At 45.3% G+C, this 26,413-nt stretch overlaps 2 protein-coding genes across 8 annotated transcripts in view; both read left to right on the forward strand.

Moving 5' to 3' along the window:
* Nucleotides 1–15,557, forward strand: part of CASS4 (Cas scaffold protein family member 4) — a 45,829-nt gene extending 30,272 nt beyond the window's left edge. For 3 of the 5 annotated variants that reach the window (XM_023189575.3, XM_023189577.3, XM_023189573.3), the window contains 5 exons: nt 1,837–1,938; nt 5,726–5,806; nt 6,938–8,248; nt 9,773–9,850; nt 13,454–15,557. In XM_023189575.3, coding sequence (XP_023045343.1) covers nt 1,837–1,938; nt 5,726–5,806; nt 6,938–8,248; nt 9,773–9,850; nt 13,454–13,861 — 1,980 coding nt within the window. In that variant the 3' untranslated portion in view covers nt 13,862–15,557. The remainder of the gene's footprint in view (nt 1–1,836; nt 1,939–5,725; nt 5,807–6,937; nt 8,249–9,772; nt 9,851–13,453) is intronic. The other 2 variants (XM_023189574.3, XM_023189576.3) reach the window with 1 other exon arrangement.
* An 8,620-nt stretch (nt 15,558–24,177) lies between these two features.
* The window catches only part of RTF2 (replication termination factor 2), a 50,597-nt gene continuing 48,361 nt past the window's right edge, over nt 24,178–26,413 (forward strand). The window contains exon 1 of one of the 3 annotated variants that reach the window (XM_026455143.1): nt 24,178–24,358. In XM_026455143.1, coding sequence (XP_026310928.1) covers nt 24,290–24,358 — 69 coding nt within the window. In that variant the 5' untranslated portion in view covers nt 24,178–24,289. The remainder of the gene's footprint in view (nt 24,359–26,413) is intronic. The other 2 variants (XM_026455144.1, XM_026455145.2) reach the window with 2 other exon arrangements.

Raw genomic sequence — 26,413 nt, forward strand, 5'->3', positions numbered from 1 at the left:
AGCTGCAGCGTGTCCTTGGAAGAAATGTTCATCCTATTTGCATTGCAGCTGCTTTATCTGTGTCCGCGAGTCTAGCCAGGTGAATGGCAGGGTGGATTTTTACACTGTGTGCTAATGTTTACCATCCAAGCCGTACGCATTCACTCACCAAAAACAAACAGATAAATCTAGCACGTACATTCCCAGTGCTGCATCCTCGGGACACCCAGTCCTCAGAAACTGCTCCTCCGCCTGCATTCCCCTCCCTCAGCTCCGCACATTGAAACCCTAACCACCCCCTGAGCCAACTTAGAAAGCCCCCTACTCAGCAACAGCTCCTTGGGACCCCGGTGGGAAGTACATTCTCCCTGTCCTGGACACCGGAGCTTCACCCTGTCCTCTCCTCCAGGCCCTGTCTCGCTTCCCAGCCTGTGTCCTTGGTGTACTCAGACCTCATTTCCCTCTTAGGGATCCTCTACTCTAGAAAAAATCGCCCATTCCTAGGCCACTTGTAGAGACGTTCTAGTTCAGGAGGTCTGGGTGGGAGCCTTGGCAGCTGTATTATTTTAAAATTCCCTAGGGGACTCGGATCCCTGGCTGGGTTTGGAAGCTTCTCTGTGGCACCCAGTGTGGTACCCACCATTGAGCCGACATCATTGAGCTCTGGAGGACTAACTTGAATCTGAAGTTCCCATTCACAGACCCAGGCTTCATGGCTGAGACCATGTTTCCCAAAATGGCTTGAGCAATAACTGGCCAAGTGCTCTCAATAAAATATAAATCGGGGCCGGACGCAGTGGCTCATGCCTGTAATCCCAGCACTTTGGGAGGCCAAGGCAGGCGGATCACCTAAGGTCGGGAGTTCAAGACCAACCTGACCAATATGGTGAAACCTTGTCTCTACTAAAAACACAAAATTAGCCTGGCGTGGTGGTACGTGCCTGTAGTCCCAGCTACTCGGGAGGCTGAGGCAGGAGGATTGTTTGAACCCAGGAGGCGGAGGTTGCAGTGAGCTGAGATCACGCCATTGCACTCCAGCCTGGGCAACAGGAGCGAAACTCCACCTTAAAAAAAAAAAAAAGGTATACATATATAAATTGGATGGTCAATCCCATCCTTTGCAGGATAAAATTCAAACTCCTTAACTGACCTGCGCCCTGTTAACCTTTCCCGTTCCATCCCTCCCTCCGCCCCTCCCTCACTCCTCTCCATCACTTTCACATTGCCAGGTTCTCTTCTGCCTCCCACTGCTGCCAGCAAAAGCTGCCAGCTGCAGCTCATCTGGTCACCTCCTGCTTCCCTTCCTCAGCCCAGGTGACGAGTCCTTAGACAGCTCTCAGGCCGCAGTTTCCTCCCAGACCTTGTTGGTCCCTCCACCTTACATTCTTAAGGTCCCCTCTGCCTATTGCATGCACGTCTGCAGCCTCAGCCTAGCTCGATGAATGCAGATGAATAGCCCAGTATCAGAGTCACAGCCTCCTGGTCACTAGAGAACATCAGAATCACCTGGCAAGCTTGCTAACACTGCAGGTTCCTGGCCCCACCTCAATACCCAGAGACTCCGTCCAACCTGCATGGGCCCAAGAATATGCATGTTAACCTGCTTCTGGTGAACTTCGCAGATGAGGCAGATGCATGACATCGTGGGCCACCTGCGAGGAAGGCTGCCTCCACCAGGGAGCCTCCCACCCGTACCCTGCTATCTTGAGAATGAAGAGCCTGCCATGGGGGGTGCCAGGTGACTCCCTCAGCAGTGTCCACTCAGCTGTCTCTGCTTTTGGAGAGATGACTTTGAACCTTACTGTGATCATCAGAGTGACATTTCCTTTTCCTCTGCTCTCCTCCTTTCTCTCCAAGGCCATCATCACGCTTCCCAGACCTGCCCGGGCCTCACTGCCGACTCTGCCTTCCCAGGTGTACGACGTGCCTACCCAGCACCGGGGCCCCGTGGTCCTGAAGGTGAGCCTTGTTCTGGGGCCCCACATCACCCAGACCTCTGCGCCCAGAGTCTGGGGTTCTCGGCCTCACACCCACATTGCATTTCAGTATTACCATGGAGGCCAGGGGCTCAGCCTCCAGAATACACATCACCACTCAGAGGCCAACTTCATAACCTCCTTTTTATCCATTCCTGCTCTAGAAAACACTGTGACTACTTGAGTTCTGAATATTTTGAAATTTTTACTTTTCATTTGTAACAGATTGTTTTTTCTCTTTCTTTTTGAGATGGGGTCTTGCCATGTTGACCAGGCTGGTCTCGAACTCCTGGCCTCAAGCAGTCCTCCCATCTCAGCCTCCCAAAGTGCTGGGATTATGGGCATAAGCCACCGTACCCAGCCATTATTTATAATAGATATTTAATATATGTATGTGTGTACATATACACACACACACACATTTTTTAAATGATGTTTTGAAGGATATGCACCATAGTCTTAACATGGATTATCATTGATTATCTTAACATTGATTATCTCTGGGGGAAGAAATTTTAGTTGTTGTTTTTTTTTTTTAACTTGTTTTTATATAAGGGGAACATCAAATTTGTAAGACATGCTTCATGTGATCAAAAAATAGCTTTGCTCCTTTCTTAGCCCATCCAAATGCTCTGCAGTGGCGTTCTCCCCACCCATCTGCTATTGAGATCAGTAGCTCCCAACCTCTGTTGTATGTGAAAGCATCTGAGAGCGTTAGCTGTCCTGGTGCCTGTGCCCCAACCCCAGAGACTGTGGAATCAGGTCTAGGTGGGGCCCAAACATCAGGATTTTTAAAAGCTCTCAGGTGATTGTACTATGAAGTCAGGATTTAGAACAACAGTTCCTGTCCAAATAGAATTCCAAGCAGGCTCTGTGATTTCCTGGACACTCACAGGTAATGAGTCACTTTAGGCCAGGTGCAGCAGCTCACGCCTATAATCCCAGCACTTTGGGAGGCCAAGGCAGAAGGATCACTTGAGGCTAGGAGTTCGAGACCAGCTCATCAACATGGTGAAACCCCGTTTCTCCTAAAAATACAAAAATTAGCTGGGTATGGCGGTTCATGCCTGTAGTCCCAGCTACTAGGGAGGCTGAGGTGGGAGAATCATTTGAACCCGGGAGGTGGAGGTTGCAATGAGCCTAGATCACACCACTTTACTCCAACCTGGATGACAGAGCAAGACTCTGTCTGGAAAAAAAAAAAAAATCAAAAATTTAAAAAAAGGTCACTTTAGCCTCGCCAGGTCAGTTGAGGAATTTAATTGTCTAGGCAATAATCAAACTTTCTAGTTCATTGAAAGCCAAAGCTCCTGCTGCCCAGCTTGGGTCTGCCTAAGTTATCTGCTGTTTAACCACCTCAGTTTTCTACCCTTTCTCACTCACTGGATGGTCTCAGACTCCTGCAGGGCTGCAAGAGGCAGGCAGGGAGAAAGGCCCTGCTCACCTGGTTCTGTTGGCAGGGGTGCTAATAGCAGTGGCCAGTGTGGCAAGCTGATTCTTTCTCTTCTGGGGCATTCGTGTAAGTGCCATGTCCTCTGCCCCCCACCTCCTACCCCTCACCTCCTTGCTGAGCATCTCTTACGTACAAGTCCCTCCAAGTGGACAAATGCGCCTCCTCTGGCTGCTGGCTCCCCGCTTAGCTCTAGGGCAAGCGGATCATCTCCAGCCACATCCTCCCGAGATTCCCTGAGCCATTCCTCCCTGGCTCTTGCTCCAGCTCTTGTGTGAGCCATGCCTGGTCCACGACAAACACACAAGCTCCCTTTGCCATGATAGACTCCAGGAGCACAGGTGCTTGCTTTGGGTGCAAAAGTTATCAATGGGCTGGGTGTGGTGGCTCACGCCTGTAATCCCAGCACTTTGGGAGGCTGAGACAGGTGGATCACCTGAGGTCAAGAGTTTGAGACCAGCCTGGCCAACATGGCGAAACCTTTTCTCTACTAAAAATACAAAAATTAGCCAGGCATGGTGGCGGGCACCTGTAATCCCAGCTACATGGGAGGCTGAAGCAGGAGAATGGTGTGAACCCGGGAGGCAGAGCTTGCAGTGAGCTGAGATGGTGCCACTGCACTCCAGCCTGGGCCACAGAGTGAGACTCCATCTCAAAAAAAAAAACCAAAAGTTATCAATGAAGACACACTCGTATGACTCACTCCACTCACCTTGCCCTAATCCCAGCCCCACTAGACCCTGTCTTTATGTAAAAGTGTGTATTTTGTTCAACATGATTTTTTTGCATTATGATTTTTTAAAATATTGCATTTTAAATAGTATTTACCTTGATGACTGAGTTTTTTTGGTGCCCTCTTAATGTTGTGCCCAAGGCAACTGCTTTGCTCTCCTCCCCCTGGTCCTGACCCTGAGAACAGGCCAACCACAGCACGGTGCCACTCTGACCCTGAGAACTAGCCATCCAGAGCATGGCTGTTACCCTCTGTCTTCACTTTTCCCAAGCCAGAGTCAGCCCCCATCCGCCGTGACCCCAAGCTCAGGGGAGACAACTCAAGTCATTGAATGATCCCATGGGAGCACTTGATGGTTTGCTTTTGGGGGGTGAAAGGCAACCCCCGCTACACTGCATCCCATTTCCCAGCTGAGGAAAGCCCTCAGGAGACTCACAGCCCAACTCCCTCTAAAGAAACCTTCCAATGTCCAACTATTTCTCTCTTTATTTGCAAAACCTGTTTTGGTGCTCTCTTGCCTTGCTTTGGAATTTGTAACCTGTTTTTTGTATCCTAATATATATGTTTTACAATTACTGTACATGCTATATGTATAATATGTTATATCATATACATATCTCAAGCCACTGAAGGAGTCTGAGCAGGGGAGTGACAATCAGATTTTTAGGAAGCACTATGCCTGGCACTTAGGTCATTGCTAAGATGCACATTTATCAAATGAGTCTCTCACACCCTGTTTTTATTGCTCTCGTGATGTGCACAGTGTCATCCAGCTCAGTGTCCAGTCATTAGTGGGCACTCATTAAATATTTGCAGAATACATATGAGTGATAAACACAGGAAAATTTCTACTGAGAAAAAGAAAGAAGATATACTAGATCTCAATCTCATTTATCCTCTGGCTTAATTTTAAGACGAACTTAAGATAAATTACCATTTTTAATTTAGGCAACTGCTTAAATTAGCTCTGTTGTCCCCACCCCGCCCCCCTGCAACCTTTGGTTGAGAAGTCTCTTTTTTTTTTTTGAGACGGAGTTTCGCTCCTGTTGCCCAGGCTGGAGTGCAATGGTGCGATCTTGGCCTACCGCAACCTCCACCTCCTGGATTCAAGCAATTCTCCTGCCTCAGCCTCCCGAGTAGCTGGGATTACAGGGATGCGCCACCACGCCAGGCTAATTTTGTATTTTCAATATTGACAGCGTTTCTCCATCTTGGCCAGGCTGGTCTCGAACTCCCGACCTCAGGTGATCTGCCCGCCTCAGCCTCCCAAAGTGTTGGGATTACAGGCGTGAGCCACTGCGCCCGGCCGAGAAGTCTCTTTTTAAAGCACAAAGTCCAATGTTGAATGTATACCCTGTTATGAGAAGAACTTAGGACTGTAATGTCCCCTGCACTGCCTCAGATGAGGAAGGTTGGGGACCCGTCACCTAGATTTCCACCATTGGAGCATCATGACCAAAAGCACCAAAAAGTCTTCAGGAATTTGTGTCTTCCTTTGGGAAAAAGCACTGGAATAGGCAGCGTTTGTGATGTGTAGCCATTAGGAAAGAAACAGTCACGTTGTCTGCCTTTGTGGTCTTTCCCCAGGAGCCAGAGAAGCAGCAACTATACGACATACCAGCCAGCCCCAAGAAGGCAGGACTCCATCCCCCAGCCGGCCAAGCAAGCGTAAGTATGAAGAGGTGCTAAGGTGCGGTGTTATGAACACATAAAAATCCTCTCAGAAATGTTATTAGCTTGGGGCCAGGTGCAGTGGCTCAAGCCTGTAATCCCAGCACTTTGAGAGACTGAGACGAGTGGATCACCTGAGGTCAGGAGTTCGAGACCAGCCTGGCCAACATGGCGAAACCCCATCTCTACTAAAAATACAAATATTGGCTGGGCATGGTAGCAGGCGCCTGTAATCCCAGCACTTTGGGAGGCTGAGGTGGGTGGATCACTTGAAGTCAGGAGTTCAAGACCAGCCTGGCCAACATGGTGAAACCCTGTCTCTACTAAAATATAAAAGTTAAAAAAAAAAAAAAAAAAAAAAAAAGATGTTATTAGCTCGGTCAAAAATTAGAATGCAAATTCCTCATAACAGAGACCTTACTGCATTTGAGGTAAAATCTCTCATTGAGCTTGTGTTCAGGAATAGGACTAATTATGTGGTTTGGGATAAGTCTTTTAACTTCTCTGTTTTTATGGGCTGAGAGTATTAAGTGAGATAATCCTGCAAAGGACTTGGGACAGTGCCTGGCACAGAGCAAAATTGTGTAATGGCTTCTTATTATGACCGACCTCAGGAGTGTGCTGTGATACATACAGTACACTCTTATCTGTATTGGGCGAATGACTTTATTTGAAATCTGTGTGATCTATGTTTATAATTGGATTCTACCACACACTTACGCCCAAGGTCATTAGGGAACATCTTACAAGAAAGCTGGCATTTCAGCCGTATCAGGGGGATGCATAGGAGTTTGGTGGATGGAAAAGAAAGGGTTGCAAGGGCTTTTAGAGCAGAGAAACCAGTTTGGGTAAAATGAAATACAGTGGCATGAGTCAGTGTTCTGAGTTCAGGGAAAAGTAAACAGCTTGGGTGGCTGGACCTATAAGCAGATGGTGGCAGACAAGGTAGGGTCAGCGTGGTGGAAGTGGAAAGAAATGAGGCTCAAGAGAATTGTGAAGGACCTTGAGTGGAAATGGGGAGCCACTGAAGGAACTTGAGCAGGGAAGTGATGATGAGATTTAAACGAGGCACTCGTACCTTCTTTTGAAAGCTACTAACCCAGGCAACTATGTGTGGTTCTTCCACAGGGGCAGGGTGTTCCCCTGATATCAGTGACTACCTTAAGAAAAGGTGGCTACAGCACATTACCAAGTCCTCAGAAATCGGAATGGGTTTATGACACTCCAGTGTCTCCAGGAAAGGCCAGCATCAGACACACGCCTCTCCCCAGCTTTGCAGAAGAATCAAGGCCCCACGCTCTCCCCAGTTCCAGCTCCACTTTCCACAATCCTCCAAGTGGCAGAGCCAGGTCCCTCACTCCACAACTGAATACCAATGTGCCCATGCAGAAAAAACTCAGTCTTCCAGAAATTCCTTCTTATGGCTTTCTTGTACCCAGAGACACATTTCCTTTGGATGAAGATGTCAGCTACAAGGTTCCTTCAAGCTTTCTGATTCCTCGAGTAGAACAGCAGAACACCAAGCCCAATATTTATGACATCCCTAAAGCAATATCGAGTGTTTCTCAGGCTGGGAAGGAGCTGGCGAAAGCCAAGGAGGTGTCAGAGAATTCCACGGGCCATAATTCCTCATGGTTCTCCAGACGGACAACTTCCCGATCTCCTGAACTGGACAGATTATCAGGTTCCAGTTCTGACAGCAGAGTCAGCATCGTTTCTTCATGCTCCACCACATCCACCAACTCCTCCTCCAGCTCTTCCTCGGAGGAGTCAGCAAAGGAGCTGTCCTTGGATCTGGATGTGGCCAAGGAGACAGTGATGTCTCTGCAGCACAAGGTGGTCAGCTCTGTTGCTGGCCTGATGCTCTTTGTCAGTAGGAAGTGGAGATTCCGAGACTATCTGGAAGCCAACATTGATGCAATCCACAGGTCCACTGAGCACATAGAAGAATCTGTAAGAGAATTTCTGGATTTTGCTCGAGGAGTCCATGGGACTGCCTGTAACCTCACTGACAGTAACCTTCAGAACAGAATTCGGGACCAGATGCAGACAATCTCCAACTCCTACAGCATCCTGCTTGAATCAAAGGAAAGCTTGGATAATCGCAATTGGCCTCTGGAAGTTCTTGTGACTGACAATGTCCAGAACAGCCCAGATGACCTTGAGAGGTTTGTCATGGTGGCACGGATGCTTCCAGAAGACATCAAGAGGTTTGCCTCCATTGTCATTGCCAACGGAAGGCTCCTTTTTAAGCGGAACTGTGAAAAGGAAGAGACGGTGCAATTGACCCCAAATGCAGAATTTAAGTGTGACAAATGCATCCAGCCTCCCCAAAGAGAAACTGAATCACACCAAAAGAATACCCCTTCCACTAAGCAAAGGGAAGATGAACACTCTTCTGAACTGTTAAAGAAAAATAGAGCAAATATCTGTGGACAGGTGAGTTCAGAGTTCCAAGCGATCGAAAGAGGGGCTTCAATTGTTACCTGGAGCAGTGGCTACTAAGATGCTGAGATTCTTTTGATAGTGTATAGGCTTTGGGGAGACACTGGTTCCATCTTCCAGAAAATACAATTTGTGAAAGTAAAATTCTTGATGAAATCTTATTAACAAGTCAGATAAAGATAGGGCAGCATAGGCAGATAGGTCAGTTGATTTGGATTTCTTCCGAAAACTTTTGGGGTTCAAGTTTACCATGATATTAGAATTAAAAGGGATTTTTCTAGTTTCTTTAAAATCTACTATTCGAGTAGATTTTTAAAACCTCACCACCAAGTCTCCTTGCATTTTTGAAAGTTATAAATTTAGTCATTGCCAGTGTGTTTCTTAGCAACGGAAGAGGAAGTAGAAACATTCTTTCAAATTGCTCACCATCTCATCAGCCTCCAGACTTTAGCTACTCTTAGAAATACTTTTCTGAGGCTGGGTATGGTGGCTTATGCCTGTAATTCCCAACACTTTAGGAGGCCAACACAGGAGGATCCATTCCTTGAGGCAGGAGTTTGAGACCAGCCTAGGCAGCTTAGTGAGTGAGACCCCAGCTGTACAAAATTTATTTTTAAATATCAAGGTGTGGTGGCTCATGCACTTGGGGGACTGAGTAGGGGTATCCCTTGAGACCAGCAGTTTGGGGTAACCAAGAGCTATGATGGCGCCACTGCACTCCCGCCTTGGTGACAGAGAGAGAGCTTGTCTCTAAAAAAGGAAAAGAAAAAAAAGAGGTGGGGTATGGTGGCTCACCCCTGTAAACTCAGTACTTTGGGAGGCCAAGGTGAGCAGATCACTTGAAGTCAGGAGTTTGAGATCAGCCTGGCCAACATGGTAAAACCCCATCTCTACTAAAAGTACAAAAATTAGCTGGGCATGGTGGAATGCACCTATAATCCCAGCTACTCAGGAGGCTGAGGCAGGAGAATCACTTGAACCCAGGAGGCGGAGGTTGCAGTGAGCTGAGATTGCACCACTGCACTCCAGCCTGGACCACAGAGCAGGACTCTGTCTCAAGAACAAATAAAAGAAAAGACAGAAAGAAATACTTTTCTGGATGAGTTCAGACATTATAGAGCAAGATGCTTCAGTTCAGGGATTGTGAACCCAGAAGTCACTTCGGGGCTGTGTCAAGGAGATAATTTGGTGCTTTCAGCCCCAACCTTTGTGTTCTGCTGAAATGCCTGGTGGTGTAGGAGGTTTAACACGTTCTAGAAATTTAGATGTTTAAAATTGACATACACATATATATAACACTAACAAAGCTGTGTGGGTCATCTTATCACGCCATGTTGATAGGCAAAATTCAGCCTTTGGGCAGCCCAAGTCTCCTTTGGTTGAGAAAAGGAATCAGTAGGCAGAACCATCAACAGAAAACATGAGAAAGAATACTCAAGTCTAAAGTGAACTTAAACAGTTCCACAGTAGTGTAAAACACCACTCCATTTGGTAATTTGAAGGAATTGTATTTTTCAGACATTGCCTAACTTAGAAAAGAAAGAGAAACCTATCTTGGAACAAAGGTTAGATGAAAACAAAGACTTAGGAACCATGGTAAGCTGTAGCACTCGCTCTCTAAAGCTTCTGATTCATACGCTTTATTGCTAGATTCGTCTCATCATGCTATGGAAAGCTCAACATTACAGCCATGACCCACATGGGCAAGAGTTAGTTTTTGTGATTCTTTGTTCTTTATTTTAGCAAGAGAGTCCTGGAGATCAGTGAGTCTACGGAACGAACCCCAGGGAATGGAAGTGAAGCGTTAACCATTAATGAAATGACTCTAGGCGCTCTGCGAGGTTGTTGTGGGTGGTACTGACCGGGCTAAACAGGACTGACTCAACGGCTCTTTGACATTCTGATTTAATGTTTCTGATTACAACAGCAAATCTTGATTTGGGGCTTATATATCTTCAACACCTCTTTTACACTTGATGTTCTTCCTTTAAAAAAAAAAAAAAGTCAAAGATGTTATCATTGTGCTTATTTTTATTGGTTTCCTTCTATTTGTGGTAGATGACAGTAGTTTTCCATTTACCATTTTTCACGGTTTCCTTTAAATGAATGTAAGTAAAAGCAATGGGTCCATTTAAAGAAAAGGAATGAAGCCAGTAGAGGTTAAGAGGAAGGTGGAAAGAGTGTAACTTGTAAAGGTTGTAAAGGTTGTCTCTGAATAACTGAAGCTTGGGAAACTTACTTAGGTTATAGGGCAGATGGGGTAGAGGGTGGAAGAAAAGGATGTCCAATGACTAGGATAAGGTCACGTACCTTCTCAGAGGCAAACTAGGACAAGAATTCAGGCCTCCTGATGCTCAGGTCGCCAAACCGAAAACACTAGTCTTTGGGCCTGCCATATTGCTAACAGTCATGCTATTTTGTTCAACATTAAGTACGCCTTAGATTAGTGGTTCTCAAATTTGAGTGTATCACAATCACCTATGAGGTTTATTAAAACTCACATGGCTGGTCGGGTGCGGTGACTCGCGCCTGTAATCCCAGCACTTTGGGAGGTTGAGGCAGGTGGATCACCTGAGGTGAGGAGTTCGAGATCAGCCTGGCCAACATGGTGAAACCCCGTATCTAAAAATACAAAAAATTAGCTGGGTGTGGTGGCGAGCACCTGTAATCCCAGCTACTCGGGAGGCTGAGGCAGGAGAATTGCTTCAACCTGGAAAGCGGAGGTTGCAGTGAGCTGAGATTGTGCCACTGCGCTCCAACCTCAGCAACAAGAACAAGACTCTGTCTCAAGAAAACAAACAAACAAACAAAACTTGCATGGCTGGGCCCCACTCTCAGAATTTTTGATCTAGTAGGTCTGGGGTGGAGCATAGTAATGCGCGTTTTCTAGCAAGTTTGCAGGTGATGTTGATGCTTCTGGTCCAAGGAGCTCACTTAGAAAGCCCCCTCTTTAGAATGACAGCACTTCTCAGTGGAGGTCCATGGCGCCGTTGGCCACTGGGTGGACAGTTCTCCGTTGCATGGGATGAACTATTCAGCATCCCAGAATCCTGCCCGCTCACTGCCTATAGAAGTCCCTAGTCAATGCAGTAATCAAAACTATCTCTACACATTTCCAGCACCCCAAGTTAAGAATCATAGTACATTTTTCACCTCCCTACAGTTAATATTTTCACTTACGATGCTCATAATCTGAAGTCTACCTCATTACTTCTCATTATTTCTAAGCTCTTCTTTTTTTAAATTTTTTTTTGAGATGGAGTCTCGCTCTGTTACCCAGGTGGGAGTGCAGTGGCGTGATCTCGGCTCACTGCAACCTCTGCAGGTTCAAGCGATTCTCCTGCCTCAGCCTCCTGAGTAGCTGGGACTATAGGTGCGCACCACCATGCCTGGCTGATTTTTGTCTTTTTAATAGAGACAGAGAGTCACCATGTTGGCAAGGCTCATCTCGAACTCCTGACCTCAAGTAACCCTCCTGCCTCAGTCTCCCAAAGTGCTGGGATTATAGGCATGAGTCACTGTGCCCAGCTACCTTCTGTCTTTTTTTTTTTTTTTTTTTTTTTTTTGGAGACAGGGTTTTGCTCTATTGCTGAGGCTGTAGTGCAGTGGTGAGATCATGGCTCACTGCAGCCTCCACCACCCAGGTTCAATTGATTCTCCCACCTCAGCCTCCCAAGTAGCTGAGACCACAGGCCCACATCGCCATACCCAGCTAATTTTTGTTTCGTTTTGTTTTTGGTAGAGACAGAGTTTCATATGTTGCCAAGGCTAGTCTCGAACTCCTAGGGTTAAGCGATCCTCCTGCCTTGGCCTCCCAAAGGGCTGGGATTTCAGGTGTGGGTCACTGCACTCAACCTGCTTCATTCTTATACTCCCTGCTTCCAAGAGTCCATCTGAACTGACATCTCAATCTTGCCTTCACTTTCTATGACAAAGACAATCATTGTTTTCATTTTCCAAATATGCAATTCTAATAATGAATGTGCTTCTTCGAAGTATGCTTTCCTCCTCCTTGTCTAACTTCCCCTCCAACCCTACCGGCCCCCGGAGACATAACCCCCTCCTGAAAAAAATCCGTTTTATGCCATATCTGTCTAAATGCTTCCAGCCTGTGAATTTTGAGATAATAGGTAAATGCAAGAGTGTGAAATTTAATGGAAAGAAAATGAGTTTCAGACCTAGAGCTCCAGATCTCTGATGTGCTAATGGAATGGCCAGAGGCAGCCTTTTCTCTTCTCTGAGCTTCACCTTTCAATTGTTACCTGGAGTTGTGGCCACTAAGTTAGGCACTGAAAATCTTTGAGAGTATATAGGATTTGGGAGATGTTAGTTCCATTTTCCACAAAATAAAATTCATGAATGTAAAATGTTGATGAAACCTTATTAGCAAATATGATAAATATTTTAATAATAAGGCAAAAAATAATAATATTAAGGCAGATAGGTCAGGGTATTTGGTTTCTTCTGGAAATGTTGGGGGTTCTGGTATACCTCTGATATTGAAATCAGAGAGGATTTTTGGATTTTTAAATGTTTTTAAATCTGTTCTTTGAGAACATTTTAAAACTCACCAACAAGTTTTCCTGAATTTTTAAAAGTTAAAAATTTAGCTGGGTACAGTGGCTCACACCTGTAATCCCAGCACTTTAGGAGGCTGAGGTGGGCAGATCATTTGAGATCAGGAGTTCAAAACCAGTCTGGCCATCATGGTGAAACCCCGTCTCTACTAAAAATACAAAAATTAGCCGGGCATGGTGGCAGGTGCCTGTAAACCCAGCTACTCAGGAGGCTGAGGCAGGAGAATTGTTCGAACCCAGAAGGCAGAGGTTGCAGTAAGCTGAGATCACACCACTGTACTCCAGCCTGGAAGACAAAGCAAGACTCTGTCTAAAAAATAAATAAATAAATAAAAATTATAGTTATTGCCAATGTGTTTCTTAAAATGGGTTTCTTATGGTTTATTGAGATGATTGAATAAAATTATATGTATGTATTACAATATAAGATTGTATATATTATATGTTACAGTGCTTTGAAAACATTAATTTGTTAGACAACTTTTGCAGTATCGGGCTTCCCAAACCAAACCATGCTTTCTTTAAAAAAAAAAAAGGTCTTGCAAATCTAGCCAAAACAGGAAAGGGCACGCAGCCACAGCCCATTGATTGAGTCTCCTATTTTCTTCCTTCCCTTCTTTAGAATCCTGGCCCTCTTATACCCCAGCCTTCGAGTCAACAGACTCCTGAGAGGAAACACTGCCTGTCTGAACACTGCCGCCTCTACTTTGGGGCGCTCTTCAAAGCCATCAACGCATTTCATGGCGGCCTCAGCAGCAGCCAGCCTGCGGAGATCATCACTCAGAGCAAGCTGGTCATCACGGTGGGCCAGAAGCTGGTGGACACGCTGTGCATGGAGACCCAGGAGAGGGACGTGCGCAACGAGATCCTCCGCGGCAGCAGTCACCTCTGCAGCCTGCTCAAGGACGTAGCGCTGGCCACTAAGAATGCCGTGCTCACGTACCCCAGCCCTGCCGCGCTGGGGCACCTCCAGGCGGAGGCTGAGAAGCTGGAGCGACACACGCGGCAGTTCAGAGGGACATTGGGATGAGGACTCTCTACTTCCCTTCCTCCTCTGCTCACCTCTTAGCTTCACACCCACAACTTGTGCAACTCTATCCTATGGGGAAAGCCAGCCGAGGCATACACCGATCAGCTGAAACAGACCTGGTACTCAAAGACCCAAAGCTGGCAGTAGCAAGTGGCTAAGCAACCCTGGGGCATTGACTTACCCCACAGGGGGTCAGGAAAGAGAGTCAGGTATGAGGTAAAGACCTTGTGAAGTTTAGCATATATGGAGTATGCAGTATCAGCTTGAAGTGACTTCGTAGAAATAATATTTTATATTGATTAAATGTGTGCATGTTTTGTTTGTTTTTTAAGACAAAGTCTCACTCTGTCACACAGGCCGGAGGGCAGTGGTGCCATCTCAGCTCACTGCAACGTCTGCCTTCCGGGTTGAAGCATTTCTCCTGCCTCAGCCTCTAGAGTAGCTGGGACTACAGGCATGCACCACCATGCCCAGCTAATCTTTGTATTTTTTTTTTTTAATGAAAAGTCTCACATATTTATTACTGAACCCAGCCAACCAATGCATTCATAACAGATTCAGAGAGAAAAAATATATTCCCAATAAAACATGTACAACTCTCCAGAGAGTGGTGACATTTTCAGCTTGATGTGGTAACATGACTGTGACTTTCAGACAGCACAAATGTGTGTGCCATCTCATGTGCAATTCCTTACAGGCCCACCACCTTGGTTCTTCTCCAATGTCTCCTTTTGGAGTTGTACTTGATTTTATTACCAGTTTTCATCTGAATCCACTGGGGAGTGGGGCGATTTTGTTTTTGCTTCTTGGTCAGGAATCACAATCCTGAAAGTCTTATGAGAAGACATGGCAAGAAGCAGAGTCAAGCACACACCACAATGGCAGAGAAAGGAAGAGCTAATTTTTGTATTTTTAGTAGAGATGGGTTTTCACCATGTTAACTAGGCTGGTCTGGAACTCCTGACCTCAGGCCATCCCCCACCTCGGCCTCCCAAAGTGCTGGGATTACAGGTGTGAGCCACCATTCCCGGCGTGTACGTGTTTTAAATTCACTCATTTAACATTTATTTATTGGATGCCTACTACATGCCAAGTTCTAGGTGCTGGAGACATAACACTGTAGCAGAGGCCTTGCCCTCTTGGAACCTACAATCTAGTAGGGGAGTCATACAGTAAAGTGATGAAGAAATACATACACAGTATAGCAGGTGCCAGGAAAAACGTAAGTTGGCGAAGCACAAGAGAAATTGTTTTGAAATGGTTTTTATTGCGTTCATTAGAAAATAGAGTAAGTTTTTTTGTTGTTTTGAATTGAATTAGTTCTGTGAGATTGGTACAAATTATGTATGTGTCTTGGTACAAATTATGTATGTGTCTTGCACCCATAAATATGTATTTTTGCTATGTTACTTTAACCTTAAGATAGATGTTATATTTACAACATAACATGATCTGTTGGGTTCTCTATTAATTTATTTCATTCATTATAGATGCTGGGTTGATAAATTCTGCTCAGTTTGAAAAATTTTATATTTTGTCTCAAATCTGTTACAATGTATATTGGTTGGTGCAAAAGTAATTGCAGCTTTTGCCATGGAAAGTACTGTGGTTTTTGCCATGGAAAGTAATGGCAAAAACCACAATTGCCTTTGCATCACCCTAATAATATTAAATACAATCATGACTTTAAACATCATTTGCAGCATTCTTTTTTTTGGAAAAGTCTCTGTCACCCAAGTGAAGCCTCCAATGTTTACTTTTGTCATTCCAGTGCTTCTCCCTGAAGTCTGCAGGGAGATGGGGTAGGGGCTATGCTCTTAGGCACCGGATTGGTACTGGAAAACAAAGCTATCACCTGTGGTGGTGCAGACAGGAAGGCGTGGTGTGGACAGGAGGCCCATCATTGGGCACAGATATGAAAGTGGCGCGGACATCCCCTCAACTCAAACCACCTCCTCTTCCTTTCCTTGTAGCTGAGTCCTCAGCTCACGTTGCCATGGTTACATCATCACTTCATTTTAAGCGAAGGTCTGGGTCTCCCAGGCACATAAACACCTCTACAGCCTGGAAGAACATCTCCAGGCTGTAAGTCACCTGAAATGATACCAAGTCCTACTGCTATCTGCTACTCTTTCCCTGGTAGGCGCTTGTAAAATGTTGACTGCTGGAGACTGTCAACATTTTCAATATTTGTTCAATATTTTCAGTGTTCAATATTGTTCAATATTTTCAATATGTCAACACTGTCAACATTCTCAATATTTTTATTGAGTTAGTCTCAGGGTCCTTAAAAGAAGGATCCCATCTTTGTGAGGCTTGATTCTCTACAATTGGACAGAGGCCCTGCAGGGGGCCTATTCTTTGAACAGCCATGATCTGCATCAGTTAGGACTCCTCCTACAAGAGATAGAAAATCATATCCAATCTTATTGGATGTCTTAAGCAGTAAAGGAAATTTATTAACTCATAGATCTTAAAATCATCCAGGGGCAAACTAGCCACAAGGCTGGCTGGTTTCAGGGGCTCGAACAGTGTCATCCAGGACCAGTTTCTCAGTCCCACTTGCTCTGGGTTAACTCCCATGATTGCAAGGTGGTTTTTCCAGGTTACACTCTTCTTGATTCTTGGCCAGAGGAGAAGAAAAGGCCTTCATTAGGCTTGGATTGGCTTAGATCAGGTGCCTGCTCCTGAAAGCTCCACGAGAAGCAGGGCATGGAACACTGAGGTTAGATCTGGAATTCCCACCCACCCCACACACTCTCCCCCATATGTCCTGAGAGGTAACGGGATTGGTCTTTCAAGCATTGTGATGGGCCTGAGGTTTCATCTTTGAAATTTACAAGTTAGCCTGTCACCATTTCGTGGAAGCAGACAGAAGACATAAGATTCGGGGATCAGAGACTATGTCAGCGGTCCCCAAGACCACCTCCAGGTCCAATGAGTCACTAGGAAAATTCACAGCACTCAGAATAGAGTCATACTCACAGCTGTGACTTACTATATCGAACAGATGCAAAGTGAGATCAGCAAGGGGAAGAGGTACCTGGGGTGAAATCTAGGGGAGACCAGGCACAAGCTTCCGAGAGTTTTCCCCCAGTGGAGTCACACAGGACATGCTTAATTCGCCCCAGGAACACTTGTGTCAACATGTGTGAAATGTTGTCAGCCAAGAAAGCGCATGAGAGCCTCAGCAGCCAGGGTTTTACTGGGGGCTGATCAGGTGGGAAGCCTCTGTCTGGTATGTGCAAAATTTCCAGACTCCCAGAAGGAAAGCAGTTGTTCAGTGTGAATCACGTTCGTACAAACAGTTTAGGCACAATGAGCCGTTCTTATAAATTCTGGCAATGGTGGGAACCCTCCCAAAATCCAAGTTTCCATGCACCAACCAAAGGTCAACCTTGCGGGCAGGCCTTCATAAGGATATTTGTCAGGCCTGCAGTGTTCATTCTTTTGTGCCTGGAGACAAAGGACTCTTTCTCCTGGCATCGCAAGCAACTTTGCTTCACCTTCACATCATTTCCCATGTCCCCCGAGTCCCAGGGGGTGATGCAGTGGCAGGCTCAGTTGGATGCTGATGACATAGGTTTGTGTCAAAGCCAAGGAACCTTAGCATAGGAATCCCCAATCTTTTATAAAGGGCTCTGAGCAAATCTGACCAGGCTTGGCCTCAGAGGGTTACGTCGTCTTTATATATATTTATATATGTAATATATGTTAAAGCTACGCAATATAGATGTTAGATATGTAATATATATGTTATATATGTGAGATATATAATATGTAATATGTATTTTATGTATATATACACACACACACACACGTATTTAGACAGAGTCTTGCTCTGTCACCCGGGCTGGAATACAGTGGTGCGAACATAGCTCACTGCAGCCTCAAACTCCTGGGCTCAAGCGATCCTCTTGCCTCAGCCCGCAAAACTGCTGAGATTACAGGTGTGAGCCATCGCGCCTCACCTTCATTTTTAATATATTGCATACCAAACAAACCTGACCTCTGCTCTGGAGGGAGACATTATCTCTGTCTTCCAAGGCTGTTGGAAGATGGTTAAACAACATCCTTTAAAAGACAGTTCACAACAAAACGCCATTGGTGCCTCTGCTCTGAATATGTGCAGAAAGGCAAGAGACCTGTGGAGAACTGTGTCCTGACAGGATCCCCTAACAAAAGTCAGGAATATTGTTGGAAGAAGGAAGGATTAGGCCAGGCTTGGTGGCTCATGCCTGAAATCCCAGCACTTCGGGAGGCTAAGGCAGGAGGGTTGCATGAGCCCTGGAGTTTGAGAGCAGCCTGGGCAACAAAGCAAGATGCTGTCTCTACAAAAAAACACAAAAAAATTAGCTGAGCCTGATAGTACACACCTGTAGTCTCAGCTACTTGGGAGGCTACAGTGGGAGGATCTCTTGAGCTCAGGAATTCGAGGCTGCAGTGAGCCATGATTACACCACTACACTCCAATCTGGACGACAGAGTACAACTTCATTTCAAAAAACAGAAAATTAAAAAGAGGAGGGATTACTGTGAGGAGGCAAACAATAAATTTTTATTGCAGTGGATAAAATTATGTTTTACGCTTAATAACAGTGGCATATATTTATTAAATTATTACTACATCGCTACTAAAGCACTGTTCTAATGCTTTATATTCTTTAACTTAGTCGTTCATAGGTGAGGCTTTCATTGTGTTCTAATAAGTAACAAAAAGTCCTTTTTTTTTTTCTGAGATGAATCCAAATTGAAGACCTTTGTCAACAAAATACAAAACGACTGGGTGTAAAATAATGAAAAATGCTGCCGTGAGCTAAATGTGTCTCCTTCCTTTTTTTGAAACAGAGATTCCAGGGTGAATTTCCACTCATTAATAAGATGATTACCTCTGAAAAAAACTTTCAAATAAAATTAAACACAATTTTTTTAGCTTTCGGTAACTTTTTGCTGAGTATTGTTGCTTAATGCCCAGAATTCTGTACGGTTTCCTCCCAAGGAACGAAGAGGAAATGGTGGGTGGTGTGGTGGTAGCAACTCGACCTCAACTAAGTCAAATTTCATCAGGAGGCTGGAAGTGGTGAAGAGCCCATGTTAGAGATCCTCCAGTTTGACAAGTGGTGGGGAGTTGTGTTTGTGGTTTCGTGGCAACTATGTTTTTTATAAACATCTTTTTTAAAATGTTATATTTTCCCTATGTATGCACCCCAGCTCTCTGAAAGTTGCCCATTTGTGTGTGCACTTCTAAGGAGGTGAATCAAAGTTACTTGCTAATGCCCTTTTCCTTTCATTCATTCATTTCTCAAATAGCCATTGAGCAGCTCCTACTTGTTCAGGCCTTTGCTGATGACTAGAGATGCTGCAGGAAACAGAAAAAAAGCTCTGGAGCATGGCGCTTTCTTTCCAGTCGAGGGAGATTAAAAAATCCAGGCAGGAGGTGGAGAAGAGCTCTTCTGGAATGCAAAATATAAGGCGGTGCCCAAAACACTGTGTATCAAGATAAATAATATTTTGATGCAATTATTTTTAAGAAATAAAAATCAATGCAAAAAACTCCATGGTGAATAAGATGTCCAAATTTATATTTATAACATGATATTTGCATGACAAATGCACAGAAGAAAATAAAGCAAGATGGGGGTAGTGTGATGAGAGAGCAGTGCTATTTTGGATGGAGAGGTCAGGGAAGATGGCTCCAAGGAGGGGTCCCAGGAGCAGAGGGCTGCATCCCTTGAGGGGCCAGCTAGGAACACATGAAGAGAAAGCGCGTCCTGGAGAAGGATCAGCAAGACATGTGCACAGAGGTAGGAGAGGAGGGTGGCCAGTGTAGCTGGAACCTAGTAAGGAAAGGAACAGTGGCCAACATTAGCTGGGAGCGGTGGCCAGGGGCCAGTTCATTCAAAGCTTTGTATATTGCCAGAATATTTTGAATATTTCCCTAAAACTGCAAATTAAGAGTAATTTTTATCTTGAATTATCTCAGGACCTGCCTCAGTTTTCTACTTTGTTTTAACCATCTTTGGGACTTCTTCCTGTGTATGACCTTAAAGGATGGTTGTAAAGTTCTTCAAACATTTTTCATATCTACCGTCTTAGTCCATTTTGTGCTGCATTAACAGAATAAGAACAGATTTATTTCTTGCAGTTCTGGAGGCTGGGAACTCCAAGGTCAAGGAGCCTGCATCTGGCAAGGGCTTTTGTGCTGCCTAGTCCCACGGTGGAAGGTGGAAGGACAAGAGAGCAAGAGAGGGTCGAACTCAATGTTACAAGTCCACTGTCTCATCACTAACCCGCTCCCAAGATAACACATGAATCCAGGGATGAGAGCAGAGCCCTCGTGACCTAATCACCTCTTATCAGGCCCCAGCTCCCAACACTGTTGCACCGGGATTAAATGTCCAACACATGAAATTTGGGGGACACACTCAAACCATAGCATATAGTTTAAAAAATGTTTAATGCCAACTCTTAAAATGAGTTATGCTAAGTGCAGCTATGGAAGAGCACATGAGCAGAGCTATCAGGAAATCAAACTTGCCATGGCTCAGAAGTCTGAAACAGGCTGGGCGCAGTGGCTCATGCCTGTAATCCCAGCACTTTGGGAGGCCGAGGGGGGTGGATCACGAGGTCAGCAGTTCAAGACCAGCCTGACCAACATGGTGAAACCCTGACTCTACTAAAAATACAAAAAATTACCTGGGCGTGGTGGTGCGCGCCTGTAATCCCAGCACTTTGGGAGGCTAAGGCGGGCAGATCACGAGGTCAGGAGTTCTAGACCAGCCTGACCAATGTGGTGAAACCCCGTTTTTATTAAAAATTAGCCAGGCATGGTGGCACATGCCTGTAATTGCAACTACTCAGGAGGCTGAGGCAGGAGAATCACTTGAACATGGGAGGTGGAGGTTGCAGTGAGCTGAGATTGTACCACTGCAGTCTAGCATGGGCAACAGAGCGAGACTCCACCTCAAAAACAACAACAACAACAACAAACAAAAAAAAGAAGTCTGAAATATTTGAGACCTACTATAAGGACTTACTATAACAGCATTTAAAATACTGGTTCTGGCCGGGCGCGGTGGCTCAAGTCGGTAATCCCAGCACTGTGGGAGGCCGAGACGGTGGATCACGAGGTCAGGAGATCGAGACCATCCTGGCTAACACAGTGAAACCCCGTCTCTACTGAAAAAATACAAAAAACTAGCCGGGCGTAGTGGCGGGCGCCTGTAGTCCCAGCTACTCGGGAGGCTGAGGCAGGAGAATGGCGTAAACCCGGGAGGCGGAGCTTGCAGTGAGCTGAGATCTGGCCACTGCACTCCAGCCTGGGCGACAGAGCAAGACTCCGTCTCAAAAAAAAAAAAAAAAAAAATACTGGTTCTTAGCCTGAGATTCAGAAGGCTGTGAGTAAAATACAAATATGTATACGCTATGTGAAATGTCATATGTGCTAATCAATACTTTTCTGGAGACTTAGTACAAAGTTTTCATCAAATTCTCAAACAGGTCCAATGACTCCCAAAAGGTTAAGAAATACTGGTTCTGCTAAAGGGTAATGATTTTCTTTTTTATCATTTCATTCCTCTGCTTCCTCAAAAATCCATGGCTTGGCTAGGACAAAGTTGTCTCCAAAGATGCTTGTAAGGGAATAACCTTTATTAGTTCATTCAACAAGGCACTGGAAGAAGCAGCAGACAATGATGACATCTGCTTCCCAGCGGAGCTGGGAGAATAAATGGTTTAAGTCCAGTAAAGTGCTGAACACAGCACCTGACATGGCAGCCAGCTCTCAACACATATCTGCTACCAATGATCACAACCCTCACAACAGTTCTAGCTGTGTATAGTCTGAGGCACAGAGTAGCCTAGAGACTAATATTCGAAAAGAGGAAACCAATGAGGAAGAGAAAAATTCCAGCTGCCTGAGCTAGGACACCAGCACAGCCTGTACTACTGGGTTTTATCAGCAGCATTTGGAGAAGCAGTTAAGTCAGACGGGCCTCATGGGAGACAGCCCCTCATCTTCTGCTGCTTCTACTCACCAGCTGTGGGACCCTGAACGAAGACAAGTTGGGGTTTTCATTTGTAAAACAGGAGGCATTATACCGTCTAACTTCTAACATTGTTGTGAGTCCAAAGTGAAAGAATGCCTACAAATCTCTCAGTGCACGCGCGGTCATGTCTTAGAGCCGCTATTTTTGTTTTTTCTTCCCCAAATAAGAAAAGAACACTGGTTTGAGTCTTTCTAAACAGGCTGATGTTTCTGCTGTTCTGTATCTGACCTTCTGTCCTTCGCTGTGAGAAAGAACTAATGCTAGCACTCATTCCCGGGTCTCTCACTAGCCACGTGACCTTGAAGGAGTCATTTGATCTTTCCACGCTTCTGCTTCCTCACTAGTAAATGGAATTCTAATAGTATTAACCAGTTTTAGTATCTGCCAAAACTAGGCTTTTGATCCCTTTCTCAATGAATCTGTACTTTCTTTTGGTTTACTGAGGAAATGTACTCATATATTGAGTGTGCCAAAGACTTCTAGGCACTGATGATACAATGTGGAATAAAATGAAGTGCTGGCCGGGCTTGGTGGCTCACGCCTGTAATCCCAGCACTTTGGTAGGCCGAGGCAGGTGGACCACCTGAGGTCAGGAGTTTGAGACCAGCCTGGCCATCATGGTGAAGCCCCGTCTCTACTAAAAATACAAAAATTAGCCAGGCATGGTGGTGGACACCTGTAATCTCAGCAACTGGGGAGGTTGAAGCAGGAGAATCGCTTGATCCTGGGAGGTTGAGGTTGCAGCGAGCTGAGATCACATCACTGCACTCCAGTCTGGGCAACAGATCAAAACTGTCTCAAAAATAAAAAATAAAAAAATTAAATTAAATTAAAAAAACGAAATCCCTACCCTCATAGAGCTTACAGTTATTGTGGTTAGCATAGAAATAAATCATAAATCAATCAGAGACCAACTAATTAAAGGGATTTTATAAAATTCCCATTAATCACAGTAACAGGTACCCCAAGCTGACATACAGCCCTTTAAGTTTTCACATCCACATATTTTCTGGGCAACTCTTCCCAAGTAAAAAATACTTTCAGCGTTTTTGTTTCACATAGGTCAATAGGGTAATATCCAATCATAAAGATCTGCCTTCTTGGCAATGCAGAAATTTTCCCGTCATATATATGTACAAATACACACACACACACACACACATACGTACATATAGATTAATGACAGAGTCATGCTCTGTTGCCTAGGCTGGAGTGCAGCGGCATGATCATAGCTCACTGCGACCTTGAATTCCTGAGCTCAGGCAATCCTTCCCCCCACCTCAGCCTATGAAGCCACTAGGACTACAAAAGCTTACCACAACGCCTGGTTAATGTTTTCTAATTTTTCTTTCAAAATGGGGTCTCACCATGTTGTCCAGCCTGACCTGGAACTCCTGGGCTCAAGTGCTCCTCCCGTCTCGGCCTCCCAAAGTGCTAGGTAATTATAGGCGCTTTCCCATAATATTTATAATAATTAAAGGAACAAATAGATAGGCAATTGCCTAAGAGCCGACAGACAGTCATGGATTTTTAGCAAGGGATTTGTGTTCTTATAGATAAAACAAAGCCTGTCTCTTGGAATGGGCGTAACAACGTCACTGTATGTTTTATAAGAACTATTGTATCGTCTATTAATGATACTTGATTGTTAATAAAATTTTTTTAGCCTGGGCTTCAGGAAACCGTGAATGAAATACACACACACACAAACTGCAAAATTTCACACACATGCCATCTACAATATGCATGGCAACACCAGAAAGTTCCAGGCCTTAGGGAGGGTCTTACTTCCTAGAATCTGCTGTAACATCACTTCACAGGATTTGTTGTGAGTGCTTGAGTCACAGTTGGCGCTCAATAAAGATGCGTTCTCCTTTTAAACACAAAAATGTCCATTGATACGGCAGATTCCGTTCTTAGGCATCATTAATCGCAGAAACAAGAGGGCGGCCCTTTTTCTCCAGGCGCTCTCAGTCCAGGGACGTGCCCGCTCCGCAGCCACACAAGCTGTCGTGGGAGAGGGTCAAAGAGGTCAAAGCGCTGTGGGTGCGCACGCGCCGCCCACGCCCTCGCTGCCCTCCCAGAGCGTGGGCGAGTGATTCCGACTGTGCAGTAGAAAGCCAGGGTCTCACGGGAAAGAGAAAACCCGTCCGCGCCCAGCCGCCAAGCGACGCTCTCCATGACGACCGGCACTTGGCAACGGCCCCGCCCCGCCCCGCCCCGCCCCGCTACGTGGGGACTAGCGTGCCGCCCCGCCCCGCTACGTCGCGACCAGCGTTCTACGTCACGGCGGTGCGCCGGAAGTGGCTGAGGATTGCGCCAGAAATCCCGGAAGTGGCAGCTGTAGGATTTTGCTGCTGGCTCTGACTCCCGTCCTGCGATGGGTTGCGACGGGGGAACAATCCCCAAGAGGCATGAACTGGTGAAGGGGCCGAAGAAGGTTGAGAAGGTCAGTGATGTGGGCGGGCTGTTGGGGACCGGGGTTGATGGGAATCTGACGACCCCAGGAAACAAGAGGAAGTAAGAAGGGGGAGCCAGCGGGATTCCAGACCTAGCTGCGGTCTTTTATTCCATTCACAGGACTCAAAATTAACAACAGTATTAAGAGTGGACATTCAATGAGTGCTGACTATTGCCATTCACTGGACAGTAATCTTAACAGGGATGTCGCATGTAATTATCACAGTAGCCCTGTGGCTACATACTGTCATCCTCATTTTCAGACATGGAAGTTGAGGCTCAAAAGGAGAAAGTTGCAAAGCTAGTAAATGGCAGAGCTAGAATTTGAACCCTACCTGCGGCTAGTAGCAATAATACAAATACCTAGTGTATATTGAGTTTTGTATACACTAACTTCATTTGCTCAGAGAAGCCTTCCCAAACTGTTCCCTTACCACATCCTTTTATAGACTGTCTTATCACCCTGCACGCGGCTGTTCGTGGTTGATTTGTATCAGTCTTCCCCGCTAGATGGTAAGTTCTTGATAGCAGAGGCTACCCCCTTTTTTTCTCTGCAACTAGCATAGTTCCTGGCACAGTAAATATTCTGAATAAATAAATGAGTGAATAATCCCTAATCTCACAAGCAATGGAGGAAATTATAATAATTTCTTTGCTACTGACAGGAACACGGAGTCCAGGGATATTAAAGTGACTAAGATCACACAGCTGGTAGGTAGTGAAGCCAGGATTCCCATCCACTTATTTGGGATTTCAAAGTTAGCACTAGTAATTACTTTTTAATGATAAAATACTTGTAAAGCACCTAGTAGAGTGCCTGGCACACGTGGAGACTTCATGTATTCTGATTCAGGAGCCGGAGAGTTTGTTTTAAAAGGTAAACCCCTTATGTCACTATTGCATTTGAGGCATTCCAGTGACTTCCCATCACATTAAGAATAAAATCTCATCAGGCGCTGTGAGCAGACCCAGCCTGTGTTTCTGATCTCATCTTCTGCCCCTCTCCACCTCTTTCATACTGTTCTAGCTAAACAGGCCTCTTGTTCTTCAACTTGGAGTGTGAATTCATCCATCTGAAATATTCTTCACTGAGACTGTCACATGATGAGTTTCTTTACTTCATTCAGTTCTTTACTCAAATGTTATCTGTCCACTGTAGCCGAAATGTGCCTCACTTCCAATATTGTCTCTTCTCTTCTTTACAGTGCCTACCACTGTGTTACTTGTTTATTGTCTCTTTCCCATGTAGACAGGAACCTTGGGTGTCCTGTCTGTAACCCCTACCATGTGTCTGCCACATAATAGACACCTAAAAAATATGTGTGAATATGAGAATGAATGAATATCCAAGAGGGTGAAGTGTATCCTCTGATCATACCTACATTTAAACAGGCTAATGCTGGATAATTAGCATTCATGAGTGCTTTCTTGGCTTTTACCAAAAAAGTGTTCAGCTCAGTTTTGTTTTCTTGTGCCCTGGGCTGAAAAAGAGTAGCTTAATGAAAGGCTTCACAAGAAACAGGTGTCGGAAGAGCGTAGAAAAGAAGGAAGAGCCAGAAATGCCTAGGCAGGATGGATTTTTGTTGTCACTATTCACACAACAGATGCTTAGTAAGTGGTTACCATATATACATTGTTGTAGGACCCAGGGATATAGCAGTGAATAAGACAGAGTCTAGCCCTGGTGGAGCTTACATTTCAAATCAATATTGTGAAATCTGCCCTGGTTCCTAACGCAGAGCACGTAAATTCCTTGTAATTTCCTGGGTGACAGGATCATCTTTTGTTCTAATAAGGCAATTCTTGGTGGGCTCCTGGATGGGGGCTGGTCACCAAAAACACCAAACCAAGATTAGAAGCTTGGAACTTTCAACCCCACCTCACCCCCATCCTTTAGGGAGGAGGAGAGGAATTGGGCATGGAGTTAATAATCCATCAGGCCTACATGGGGAGGTCGCCATAAAGAAGTTGAGGATTTGGAGATTTTCTGGGTTGCCGACCACATCCACATGCCAGGAGAGTTACTCACCCCAGCTCCATGGGG

The sequence above is a fragment of the Piliocolobus tephrosceles genome, chromosome 20 (assembly GCF_002776525.5).
Source record: "Piliocolobus tephrosceles isolate RC106 chromosome 20, ASM277652v3, whole genome shotgun sequence".
Lineage (NCBI taxonomy): Eukaryota > Metazoa > Chordata > Mammalia > Primates > Cercopithecidae > Piliocolobus > Piliocolobus tephrosceles.